Here is a 14,491-nt window from a genome sequence, read left to right as displayed (position 1 = left end):
CACTATTTGCATGGGACAGGTTCAGGTGACTCTAAATGTGTATAATGAAAATACAAACATTAAGTGTTCTTACTTCTCAGAAGAAAAATCATTAAACTTTGAAGGCATATAGAAAAATAAAGTGTGTTTCTATTTCCTCTTCATCCAGGGAAATTGATTGTTAAAATGCTGGTTTCACTTTTTCTGTTAATGATCTATATCATCATGTCCAAAAATACTATTCTCAAAAGAGAAGGCCACTGAATTCCAAGTGTCTAATTTATTAGGCACAAGCTATACAGCCTGGGTTACAGAATAAAAATTCCTTAAGTCTGAATTCTTTCTGTATGACCTGTAACCGTTTATACAATATGGAGTTTAGGCTTAATTCACCACTAATCATAAAATACAACAAGAAAAAATAGCAAGAGCATGGTTCCACAGGAGTATAGACTAGGCCAAAAATGACAATCGTATTCCAAAATGACCATTTCATCCTTATGCATTTTTTGTTCCAAATATGAGAGAAAACATATGACATTTGTCTTTTTGAGACTGGCTTATTTCACTAAGCATAATGGTAAAACAGTTGCTTCATTGCAACTTCTTCCTACCTTAGTGATCAACCAACAGGAGCAGCATTTTGAACTCTTTTAGCAGTTTCTTTTGCTATTCAATACTACATTTCTAAATTTTTATGAAATCATTGCTTGATTTTTAAATTTTAAACATTATCTAATTTGTTCTTGCTATGAAAGATGAGAATTTACCCTGCATTAACACTTCTTATCAAATTGTATCACATTTAATTAACTTAATTAAATAACTATTGTGCATTTATATTATTATAAAAAATTATTTCATCTAGTAATTTTACAAAGGTAAAATTAGAGTGTCACCATTTTTTAAGTTTGAATCCTGGATATCCCCGTGAGTTCAGAATGTTTTGCTACTCTTTGCGTGTGGGTTGCTTCATTGGTCAATTAATACTTACCTTCTACATAGGTACATAAGTGCCTTGGGTGGCATAAAACATTTAAAAATAAAGAGATTACAATACTTTGCTCATAAAGACTCCAGGGTTAACTGCCAACAAGTGCTACTCTCTGGAAACTGAGAACCTGTTTTTCTGAGAGCAGATGCCGCATTTCAATTAGATTCAGTGTTTCTGGTTCATTTCTCACGCAGCCTGCTGCATTCTATTCAGATGGGACCAAGGGAAGGACACGAATGAAGGCAATGCTGAAGTCTATCACATTTTTAAACTTCTAAGATATATTGAAAGTAGAGCTATTAATAAGTAAATGTCCATTTAGTAGCACTTAGTTTTAAGAATTATAAACACTTCAACAAACTTTGATCTGTATTCCTATCCATCTTATTTCACTTTATTTTGAAGAAAATCTCATTCATTAAGTGTGATTTAATCCACAGCTATTGTGTACAAGTATAAAATACAGCAGAATATCATGTCAAAACTGAAAACATCAACCATTCTTTAATATTAGCAAATCCATTCAGTGTTTGTTGTTATTTTCTCATAATTTTAATAGATTATTTTATGTTAGGGATGCAGAACTCACTCTGAAATGAATGATATTGAATTAATTCTACCATTAGGAAGCATGAAATAGCTGGCTGTGTCTCTTCCGATTTTAGCAGCTGTTGGTCAATGCAGTGGTCTGTGAATTTCTGAGGGATTTTAAAACGATGACACTCTAATTTCATCATTTTATTATTAATTGAAATGATTCCATGAAGACAAACCTCCTTCATAGGTTATTTGTTTATCCAGTATTGCAATTAAAATAGGGAAAGCAAAAAATGCATTGTATTTTTCTTATTTTCCAATTTTAAAATGCTTTCCAAGCATTCTCCAAAGATGACAAATAAGGATTTTTTTCAAGGTTACTATGAATTGAAACATATTTGATCTACTTTAAAGGATTACATGTATTTACTGATGTTCCAATAGGTTTTATCTTTAGCTAGAGAAATCCTTCTCTTGTTGGCCCTTGAGAACTTTTTGATCCCAGCTTCATAGTCTTGGATAACTTTGACACTGCTTGGTATGACAGCATATTTCAGTGATGTTGTTAATTTTCTTGCTCTGTACCATGTATGACTCTCTTTTCCAGTATACTTTATTCTTATTGGTAAGTGATATTTCAAAACCATAATATGAACACTAGGGGTATTCATTACTCCTAAGTTGAGCATTAGTTTGACTTTTTTGTTTCAGCATTTAGAGGAATGAAGCTTGTATCTTTTTAAATAATCTAAAACCTGAGTTTAAACTTACACTGCCAATTTAGGGTCAAAAGTGCAGGAGCTTTTATTTATCCTTTTTTTGTTATGTTTGGATCTCCTTACTGTACCCTGGTAGTTTCCAATTCTGAAGTATTGATAGAATTTCTTTGTCACATATTCATTTAGTTTAATATAAAATACTACCACCAAAATATAGTCTATTAATTTTTGGCAATTTATATTTTTCTCAGACTTTATCACACTGAGAATATGATGTCAAGTTTATTTATTTATTTATTTATTTATTTTAAAGATTTCATTAATTTATTCGAAAGTCAGAGTTACACAGAGAGAAGAGAGTCAGAGAGAAAGAGAGGTCTTCCATCTGCTGATTCACTCCCCAGTTGGCAGCAACAGCTGGAGCTGCGCCAATCCGGAGCCAGGAGCTTCTTCTGGGTTTCCCATGTGGGTGCAGGGGCCCAGGACTTAGGCCATCTTCTACTACTTTCCCAAGTCATAGCAGAGAGCTGGATCGGAAGTGGAGCAGCAGGGACTAGAACCGGTGCCCATATGGGATGCCGGAACTTCAGGCCAGGGCATTAACCCGCTGCGCCACAGCACCGGCCCCATGATGATAAGATTAAAGAAAGAGGGAGAGCGCTCTTCCCCAGATGGCCACAACATTCAGGACTAGGCCATCCAAAACAAGAAGCCTGGAACTCTCTTAGGGTCTCCCATATGGGCAGCAAGAGCCTAAACACTTGGTCCATCTTCCACTGCTTTCCCTGGGCACATTAGCAGGGAGTCAGATTGGAAGTGGAACAACTGGGACTCTACTGAGCACTCATATGGGGTGCCAGTGTCTCAGGCCCCAGCTTAGCCACTGAACCTCAACACCAGCTCCAAGTTGCTGTCTTTTAATGTTAAGTGGGATGGTTCATTTTCTGTTTGTGCTAATGTTACCAACTAAACATAGTAATTTATTTATTATTTTTGAGTTGGATTATTTTTTCACATTAATATAGAACTTTTGTATGACTCAAAAACACAAAAAGAGTGATGTACTTAGCAAATTCTTCAGTGTCTCTTGCCTGCACTTTTTCTCTCATTTTCTCTAAAATGTAATCTTTTAAAAAATTTATTTTTACCATTTTTTTGAAAAGCAGACAAATAGAACAGATAGCTCTCCCATTTGCTGGTTCACTCACCAAGTACAGCTTCTCTTATCTGGGAACTATCCAAGTAACCCATAAAGGTGGCAGGAGTCCAATTAGTGAGCCATCGTCTGCTGCCTCCCAGGGTCTTGACCAGCAGGAAGTACAATAAGGAACTGGAACCAAAAATTGAACCTAGTACTACTCTGATGTAGGACACTAATATCTTAACAAGGCTAAAGGCATTTATCTAACCATTTTTTAGAATCATAGTTTATCATATTTTTTAAGAGATGCACATATATTTCCTTTTAAATATGTGTAAATATTGTCTTTCTTGAAAGCATATCATAAAATATTTTTCAATTAGCATATCTGGCAATATTTAATAATATATGGAAATATTTTTCTTTTTATATTTGAATTATCATTCATTTGAGAATGTTGCACCAATTATTCATCCAGATGCTATTGATGTATATTAGTGTTCTTCAAAGGTTCATGGAAAAATGTTAGTAAAAGGTAACTTGAACTTGGTGATGTTTTTTGAAATTCATGCATAGTATCTTCATGATATGAATTTTCCATAAACGTTTTGAAAATACCTTATATTTCAGTGATTAGTTCTTTTTAATCATCCTGATGTAAAGATATCCTAGAGATGAAATTTCGGTGAACAAATCAGCATTGATATCTTAATGGATAATGATGATTTCTCCCTCATAGGCTTTGAAGCACTCTTTGCTAACAGTGCCCCGACCAAATGTGCCTGTGTTCTTGCAGTCACAACAGTAGGGAGTGGGGGCCATCTCTATTGCTAATCCATCAAGTGGCAAAAGAAATCTTAGTGTAGCTTTAATTTGTATTTTTATTCTTATGTGGAGAGTTGAACTCCTTTGTATGTGATCAACAGTTATTGTCTGGGCTGGCATTTTGGCATAGCAGACAAAGCCTCCTGCTATTCTGCCATCCTATAAGGAGGCTGGATCTCATTCCTGCTGCTCCAGTTCCAATCCAGCTCCCTGTTAATGGCCTGTGAAAAGCAGTGGAAGATGATCCAAGTGCTTGGCCCCTGCCAACGATGTTGGTGATCCAGATGAAGCGCTTGGCTTCTGGATTCAGTCTGACCTAGCACTGGCCCAGCAGCCATCTGGGGCGGTAACCAATAGATGGAAAATACTACCCCACTCCCGTCTCTGTAGCACTTTCAAAATAAATAAGTAAATATTTGAAATAAGGGTAAGATTGATTTGTTTTTCTCTTTCTTGAACTATGTTCATTCTGTAGCCCTAATGTTGTAAATGTATCCCTTGATTTTTTATACAACTTTTATAAATCTACACATGTTAGTACATGCACATTTTGCCTCTAATATAAATTGTGAATATTGTCCCAGTTTGTCAATTGTGGTATCATTTGTTTGTTATGTCTACCATGGGATTTTGCACTGTAATTGTCTCTTGTTTCCACTATTTGCTGCTCATCTTTCATTCATAATTAGGAAAGGTTAGCTGACTTTCTTGTTGTTACAATAACATTTACCCATTACTTCATCTATCAGTAATGACTAATGTTTTTTTTAAAGATTTTTTTTTCGTTTTATTATTTAATAAATGTGAATTTACAAAGTGCAACTTTTGTATTGTTGTGGCTCCCCCCCCCAACCTCCCTCCCTCCCTCGGCCCTCCCCTCTCCCACTCCCTCTCCCAACCCGCCCTTCATCGAGTTTCATTTTCAATTACCTTCATATACAGAAGATCAACTTAGTATACACTAAGCAAGGATTTCAACAGGCTGCCCTCACACAACCGCACAAGGTATAGGGTATTGTTTGACTAGTAGTGTTGTTTTTTAAGTTTCAGAGTAAACCACATTAAGGACAGAGATCCTACGTGGGGAGCCTGTACCCAGTGACTCCCATTGTAGATTTAACAATTGGCACTCTAATTTATGGCATCAGCAATCACCCGAGGCTCTTGCTATGAGCTGTCTAGGCTATGGAAGCCCCTTGAGTTCACCAAGTCTGAACTTGTGTGACTAATGTTTTTTTAAAGGTTTATTTTATTTATTTGAAAGGCAGAGTTACAGAGACTCATAGGCAGAAAGAGACAGAGGTCTTCCATCTGCTGATTCACTCCCCAAGGCTGGAGGTGATCTGATCCAAAGCCAGGAGCCAGGGGGTTCTTCTGGGTCTCCCACGCAGGTGCAGGGGCCCAACCACTTAGGCCATCTTATTCTGGATTCCCAGGCCACAACAGAGAGCTGGATTGGAAGTGGAGCATCTGGAACTTGAACTCGTGTCATTTATGGAACGCCAGCACTGCAGGCGGTGGCTGTACTCATTATGCCACAGTGCCGGCCCCTGTGCCTAATGTTTTATATCAGATTTCAGATCTTGAAAGAATGAAATCAACTGTCATTATCAGTATGACCCTACTGTTAGGGGATATGACTTCTTTATTGTATATTAAATTTCATCTGTAATTTTGAATATTTCTGCATTTTCAGATCTATTTTGATGGTGTATTTTGTTTGTTAACAATGTGCCCATGAGAATGTATTTTCTCATCTTAGAGTTGAGCTTAATGAATAGTAGGGTTGAGCTCACTTTGGGACATCCCTGACTTCTGGCAACCTAGATTTTTTTATAGAAAGCTTTTATTTAATAAATATAAATTTCATAGCTGCAACTTTCGGATTTCAGCAGTTCTTCACCCCCAATACCAGCCTTCCCACCCCCAAACTATCCCACCTCCTACTCCCTCTCCCATCCCATTCATCATTAATATTCATTATTAATTATCTTTATATACAGAAGATGAACTCTATACTAAGTAAATATTTCAACAGTTTGCATCCACATGGCACACAAAGTATAAAGTACTGTTTGAAGACTAGTTTTACCATTAATTCTCATAGTACAGCACATTAAGGACAGAGGTCCTATGTGAGGAGCCAGTGCACAGTAACTCCTGTTGTTGATTTACCAATTAACTCTTATTTATGACGTCAGTGATCACCCAAGGCTCTTGTCATATGTTGTCAATGCTGTGGAAGCCTCCTGAGTCCACAAACTCCAACATTGTTTAGATAAGGCCATAATCAAAGTGGAAATGCTCTCCTCCCTTCAGAGAAAGGTACTTCCTTCTTTGATGGCCCCTTCTTTCCACCAGGATCTCACTCACAGAGATCTTTATTCTAGGTCATTTTTTGCCAGAGTATCTTGGCTTTCCATGCCTGAAAGCAGCATAGATCTGCATGCAAGCTCAGTCTCAAATTGAGTTGGCTAAATAATTTAATCTTTCAATCTCCCAAATATTCATCTGTAAAATGAAAATGATTTATGGGTTTATCAATTGTTAATCAAATAAAGTAGTCAGCACAAAGCAGACAGAAAGGATTGGAAGATTTTTTATTCCCTTAGGATTATTGTTTTGCAGGTATACATACTATATAAGTTGATATGTGACTTCTAAGTTTTTGGTTACTATAGGAAAAAAACTGTTACAGAATACAAAGAAACATGGTAAAAACGAAGTAAGTTTCTGCAGGAGAAATATATTTAAAAAATGGTTTCCCTAGACATTAAGAGTATCAGCAAAACTTTTATTTTAGTTTACCATTGTTGACATAATTAGTTAGGTACTTATCTTAAAAATATATTTGCCCAGATGGAATAAAATATTAATTTCTAGACATGTTGATATTTGGTACAAATTACTAATTGTTAATTACTACAAGATATGTTGAAAGACTGAAGGCTATAATTAAGATTTATGTACCATTAAAATACAATGTTATAATCCCAAATTTTCTTTCCCTCCACTTAATATCTCATTTCATGTGATGAGGTTTCAACTTAATTAAAGAGCTCTCCTAATATATTTGGAAAATCATCTGAACAAATATTTTCCACTCTTATATGTGAGCTATTAATAATATGCCACATTTGTGTCTGCTTTCCATAGACTGCATAATTTTGAAACTTAATTTACTAATGAAATTGTAATTTTGTTGTTCAGTTAATGAAGGGAAGTAGATAAAGCAGATACACTTGTAACTTTTTGTTCTCAATTATGCACTGAAATCTCAATGTCTTTCAGGGACTCCTGAGGATTACCCTCGATTTTTCCACATGCATCCTAGGACTGCAGAACTCAGTCTCCTGGAGCCAGTGAACAGAGACTTTCATCAGAAATTTGATTTAGTTATTAAGGTAAATTAAACTAATCATCTTATTTCCTTGTGTTTGAAAATCACTAATCAAAGAAAGCTGTAGACGCTACAGTAGATTTAAGATAGTAAAATTACTGTGGAAAACAGTTAGCCAATCTTACTTAAAGAATAACAAGTAAAATGCAATTTTAACATACTTTTTCCTCTAAAATAAGTTTATAGTATTACATGGTAAGATACCAAGTATTTTATGCAATAAGTGCCCTGGTCAATGTATATAGTTTTCATGACATAATTTATTGCATTTTCTAGCATTGTTTTTTTGTAAAATTGACTAGATTTTGATCCTAGAAGCATAACTAACAAATATATCTAAAAAGTGTTTAATTATTATTTTTTATTTTAACCATGTATTTTTTAATCCTATTGCTTTTAAAAAAAGATCTTGCTTATCCAGAGATTGTTTTTAAAAATATATATTCCTTTTTCTTTGTGCTGGAATATCATTCCAGACCAAGAAAGTTTTTGAATTTCAGGTAATATATTTAGCATTACAGTATTTGTCTAATGATATTGAATAGATTGTAATGAAACCAGGCAAGAGACACCATGAAAATCCAAATGATCTTCCAACTAATTCTTATGGACTTTATTAACATGGTCAGATTTAAGCTGAACACAGATTGAAGAGCAGGAATTTGTGACGCAAAAGTGATGACAAGGAGGAAGGTATTATAAGTAAAAGAAAGAATTAAATGAAAACACAGAATTAAGTCCAGCATATATTGCTTGACTTTTTCATATCTGCAAGACAAGAAGTTAGCTATAAATATAAGTAGTCCTATGGTATTTAAACAATTAGAAAACCAGAGGACAGGAAGCAAGATAGGGACACTTATGAAGCAGTTGCTTATGCAAGCTGCTTTGTGTACATTTTCCATGAGACTGTTGCCACAACCTTAGTAATAGGCTCTTCTGGACATAATGTAGAAACCAAAGTCAGATAGGGTAGGTGATTAGCACTGAATTTGTTATATAACAAATAAGGGGGGAAATTGAGGTTCCAATTTTGTTTTATCTAAACAAAAGCTATCTTTTCATGTCACAAATTGGGAGTTGCATAGAGATGGTTGTCTGGCTTACTATCTGTGAGCCTAACTGCAAAGGCATGCATTTAACGGTAGCTCAATTGAGGAAAAATATTCTTAGTACCTATTTATATTACACATTTCAGAACTTCTGTTTATTTAAGTGGGTTTTGTCTTGGAAGAGTTTGTAATCTAAAAGAAGAAGAAGTCATATCAATATATAGTCAAATACAATAACATGTACTAAAAAGGAAACATGCAAAATGTGCTAATAAAGCATAGGATAGAACAAATTAATCAGGGAAGAATTTCTGGAGATGACCCCAATCTAAATTTTGGTGGGTCCAAAGGGTTTGACCAGTGACGGTCAGTGAGAAACATGTTGGAACATAAGGAAGAGCAGACGTGAAAGCTTGGAGGCATATGTAGCAGGCTACAAGCAGTTAACTGGGAAATGAGGTAGTGAGCCAGACAGTGGAGAGAGCCTTATGGATGACTTCAATTTTGTTGGATCTTAATGAGTGAAGAGTGTCATTCAATATACACGACTTTTACCATTTATATAAAAAGGCCAGGCTTGGGATTCATCTTCTTGAATTGACTATTTTAATCACCATGGATCTATATATAAAACTTCAAAATGGGTGTAACCATTGTCTACTATAGATACAACTGGAGCCCTGTGGTGTGGCTCTCTGTGGGAGTTAGAAAACTTGAAAACACACTGTTTCCAGACTGCTACACTTGAAACCAGAAATTAATGAGTTTGCTTTATTATAAAGTAAGTTGTTCTAATGTACATGGATACAATATAACTCAATCCATTGATTATGTAAAAAAATCAATTGGAACTGACCACAGATCATTTTTATGTTTAATGACATTTGTGTTATTAATGCAATTGTTTACAGACATTATTCGATTCAAATTACTGTGTTTTGTGCAGACAAGGGAATAATAAGCCAAGGTATTAATCTGTAGGAATAATAATAGGCTACCTGCTTAAATAAATAATAGCTGAGGATTTTGGCATTGTTCAAGGATCCATTGAAATACTACAGTCTGGTAGTTCTCTGTAGTAAGTCTCTCAATTTTTTTTTTTTTTTTTACTTTTTTAATTTTGATGTTTCATTTTTTACTGGACTTAAAAGTTTTTGTTGGACTTGATCCCAATTTCTATTTTGGAAGTTGAGAGAAAGTAAAATATTATGAGGTATGATCTCCTAGACTTGGAAAAATTCTGTTTTCAGAGCTGTCTGTTCATCTAACAGCTGGTGGGTGCCATGAATTGGAGAACTGCCATTTAGTTGTTTTCTATTTATGGCGATGATTTAGTCCATTTGCTGACAAAAATGTAAAGGAGAAGCTAGGAAAACAAAATGAACTTATTCACAAATTATGGAACATTAAAAGATGACAACACACCCAATTTAAAGTGAACTTCCATTTTAGTAAACTTTCCTAAATATTAAATAATTGTATGTGTTAAGCATACACACTGTGACACACTTTTTGAACTAGAATCAAATATTTTTCCAAGACAGTTCATAGTTAGACTTTTCCTTGAATAATTATTCATAATATCTTTTATTTATTTATTTTTTTTTTTATTTTTTGACAGGCAGAGTGGACAGTGAGAGAGAGAGACAGAGAAAAAGGTCTTCCTTTGCCGTTGGTTCACCCTCCAATGGCTGCCGCAGCCGGCGCGCTGCACCCGGCGCATCGCGCTGATCTGAAGCCAGGAGCCAGGTGCTTTTCCTGGTCTCCCATGGGGTGCAGGGTCCAAGGACTTGGGCCATCCTCCACTGCACTCCCTGGCCACAGCAGAGAGCTGGCCTGGAAGAGGGGCAACCGGGACAGAATCTGGCGCCCTGACCGGGACTAGAACCCTGTGTCTCGGCGCCGCAAGGCGAAGGATTAGCCTATTGAGCCACGGCGCTGGCCATATTCATAATATCTTTTGATCTCATAAGTACCTCAGTTGAGATGATGAGATATGTGATCCCTACATGCATAAAACATAAAGAACCTATGAGGTATAAACACTAAAGTGCATTTGATATGTTAGATGATAATATATTTAGTTCATATGGAAAGCATCTGTTAAGAATATCCAAAAGTACTTTCATTATTATTGAGTGCAGTATTTTAAAACTGTTATTGGTCAGTGTACTTATATAACAGGCATACAAAGCTACTAACCTTTAATTATTAAAAATTAAATTCAGTACATCTCAGTTCCTCAAGAAATAATAGCATTTTTTATTTAAATCCTTTTGATTAACAACTTTGATTAAATGACATAATGAAATCACAAACAGCATTGTATCATGATGCCCCTGATTTGATTGTTATCAATGACCTACTGTACTGTATAGCATGCTGGCCTTTCCCTTCTTTTCCTTCCAAGTGATAAACATGTTAAACTCAAACGCTCATCAGCCACCCTGCACCCTCTGTTCTACATTACTCACGTGCTTTCTGTAGCCTGCAGGCATTTTCAGATGCTGTTCCTCTTCCCAGATCCTTCCTCTTTCCTTGGATGAGCAACCTAATTCTCATTGATGATCCTGTTGTCAGCTAAGAAGACAGTTGCTCTGCAAAGGCATTGTCGCTGTATAGCAGCTGTTCCTTGTAGCCTGCCCGCCCATACAATAGTCCTGATTACTCCACAATGGAATACGCCTGATTTGTCTTTCCCTGATCGTTAAAGAAGAGAAAATCATATATATATTTCCTTAGGTTATTACCTTTCCTCCTATCCTACCCATATGCAACATAGAAAGTACTCACTAAACACTTGTAATGATTTTCTAAACTGACAAATATGGGTATCCAAATCTTAAGTCTGTTTATATATTTATGTTAGAAAATATCTGTAATTGATAACTTTTATTTTGAGTCTTTGTCCTGAAAAAAGAAGATACATGAAGTTCCAAAATGAATTCAATCTCTAGATATAAGGATAGAAGGATGTGCCTGTGCTAAGGTATAGTTGAAGCTATTTATAGCTATATCAGAAAAGTATTTATTGTAAAGATTATATACTTTTTGACATTGAAAACAAGTACTAAAGTTGAAGCTACTGAACTTGACTATTAGTACTGACGTGCCAGTTCTGCTGACAAGGTACATTGCTCTAACTGTTTGAGAGTCATAAGAAAACAGCATTTGAAAAATGATTGAGGTCTAGGATAACAACTATTCTAAGTCTCTGTAACCCCTTTGAACTCACATGACTCTCTAATGCCGCAACTCTATCAACTGCAGTTCATTTCACAGGAATCCCATGGAAAAATCCAGATTCAGTGCTTTTAAGGCATGTGGAATTGGTTTCTTTTCAATTTGCTCAATCCTTTAAAATGTTTGTGAGGTGCCAGGCATTTTGCTTCATGTTGCAGAGACAAAAATGTGTAGAAGCTCTACTGCAAAGTAATCACAAATATGAACATATTTCTTTCTGATACCTACCTGCATATCTGTAATCATTATCTGAATAATGCTCCTAGTATTATACCATTGAGTCAAATTAAAAATGTAGCAAACTCTATACTTCCTTTTAAAAATGTCAACCTTTGAACTTTTGATCCTCTCTTTTAAATAATAATGTGGTAATTAGCCACTTAATCCAACTACTCTAGTTCATCTTAGTTCTCTTCCCACATGTTTCCCTCTAGTAGTCACTTATAAAATTCTATCCATATCCTTGTAAAATTTCTCTTGGCTATCTTGCCTACTCTCCACATAGAAAATGTATAATTCTCTCCTTAGCATCTCTCACAGCTTAGCTTCTTTTCCCTGCATTTTATCCATCTTCCCACATTGCCAATAGAGTATTTTAAAAACAATACCAGGAAAATTAGATCGTGCTGCCACATATTACCTTCAAGCCACTTTACAATGTGCTCGTTATGTGAATTTCCAACAAAGGCTTTTTCGGGGTGAAAGATCGCAGGTGTCAGGGTCAGGCAGGGTAGCAAGTCACACAGATCATCAATCAAAATGCAAGAAGATGCACTCTCCCATGGAAACAAAAGAGTGATCAAAATTCATAAAAATGTTAAAGATTGTAAAATAGGAGGCACTGTGTTTTTATTCGTTAGTGTGTGTATTGTCAGTTTGTAAAAAGAGAAATGAAGAGGAGAGAGAAAGGCATGAACAGGAAAAGAAAAAAATTGAGAACTGCTGTTGGGCAACTGCAGGAAGCAAGATAATATGTACTAATGACACACCTTCGTTCGTCCAGAATATCCTGGTTATGCACTGTTTCTCCTATTATGAATTTGTGTTGAAAGAAGGAAACACACATTCACCGTCAGTCTGTGCTACTCTAACAAATATCATACCAATAAAAACTCATATGCAATACAGCTTTAATTTTCACTGTTCTGGAGGCTGATATATGACATCAGGTTCCAGCATGGTAGGGTTCTGGTGAGGCCCCTCCTCCGGGTTGTAGATTGCTCACTTCTCCTTGTACCTTTGCCTGGTGGAAAGAGGACAAGGGACCCCTGTGGGTCCTTGTAAAAGACACTAATCCTATTTCTGAGAAATCCGCCCTCACAACCTGATCACCTCACAATTTCCTCCACCTCTTAATCTCATAACAATGGTGCTTAGATTTCAATATAGATTTTTTGGGGGGATGGAAACATTCAGTCCATTGCATATCACATGATATTTCCACAGATTAGCAAATGTCACTTTCATCACCCAAAGACAGAAATGTCTAAGGTGAGGAAAAGCTTATGTCCTTTACACATTTTAAAGAAAATCATCTCACAGAAACTTCAGGCAAGTAATTGCTATTTCTAAGTAAGTAATACACTTTCGGGGATCCATTGAACAATTTGATGCATCGATCAATACTCATATTTTCTTTCAATTTTGTGTCCTACTTCTTTTTAATTTAGTAGATTACCATATAAAACTTTATTTTTGTTTCTTTAGCAAGAACACTGTGTCCTATTATTCTCTGGTGGTATGTTTCTAAAATTCTAAGTACTAGGCTAAATTAATTGACTATTATGCCAATTGTGGAAATTAATGAAAGGACTTAATGTCTGATGTCTGATACTGTGAGTCATCGACTGCAGTTGGTCAGAGCAGAAGTAGAGTATAGCGTTTGATTACAGAGACTGTTCAAATGTGCAACCTGACAAAAGACACACAGGTGAGACTTGCCTTGGCCTTTTTCCTACCTCACATGGTGACCTGCAGTTTCTTCGAAGAAGAAAGGTATTTTGTCCATTCTCCGTACAGTGCCTTGATTTTAGCAAAGCCCTCTTTGCTGTAAAGGTCACTGGAAGAGTGCAGGAGCAGGTTCAAATGGTGTGAAATGTTCAAAAGGAAGCCACTTTCTGAGCAGGCCTCGCTGTGTCTCCCCATTTGATGCCCCATCACACACATGAACTACTTCTACCATCCCGCATGATGGTCCCCGAGCATTCTTTCTTCACTAGGTTCTTGATCGTTGCCTAACTATATATATATATATATATTGCTGTAAAGTGTGTAGCCTAAATAGATGGGTTTGCTATTTTTCCCCCCCTCAAGAAGCGTTGGCCACAAGGAGAAGCAGTAAACTCTCACCCTTACTTTCATCCACTTTCTAAAAATATTCCATTTAGGGGTCCATTTTTAATGTTGATTTTTAAAAATTCCAGTGTTACTGGATAGATTATTCAAATTGGTCAATTCACAGAAAACACTGTAGTGGTTGTCTGTTTTGTTTTTCAGGGTTAAGAGAAACTGTGAGAACTGGATCAGAAACCACTGTAGGATAAGGCAGCTTTGTTGATTGGGAAGGCAAAGTGCAGAGCAAAAAGAGGGTGGATGAAAGTT

The 14,491-nt window shown here is 35.9% G+C and overlaps 1 protein-coding gene across 5 annotated transcripts in view; it reads left to right on the top strand.

Moving 5' to 3' along the window:
- PCDH15 (protocadherin related 15) overlaps positions 1-14,491 on the top strand; it is a 1,661,037-nt gene that overhangs the window by 1,255,558 nt on the left and 390,988 nt on the right. For all 5 annotated transcript variants that reach the window (XM_089314076.1, XM_089314072.1, XM_089314075.1 and 2 more), the window contains one exon: positions 7,487-7,599. In XM_089314076.1, the coding sequence (XP_089170202.1) occupies positions 7,487-7,599 (113 nt within the window). The remainder of the gene's footprint in view (positions 1-7,486; positions 7,600-14,491) is intronic.

This window comes from Oryctolagus cuniculus, chromosome 15, assembly GCF_051225735.1.
Source record: "Oryctolagus cuniculus isolate XC-2025 breed Fujian yellow rabbit chromosome 15, ASM5122573v1, whole genome shotgun sequence".
Lineage (NCBI taxonomy): Eukaryota > Metazoa > Chordata > Mammalia > Lagomorpha > Leporidae > Oryctolagus > Oryctolagus cuniculus.
The sequence above is the reverse complement of the archived record's forward strand: the minus strand, read 5'-3'. Positions and strand labels throughout refer to the sequence as shown.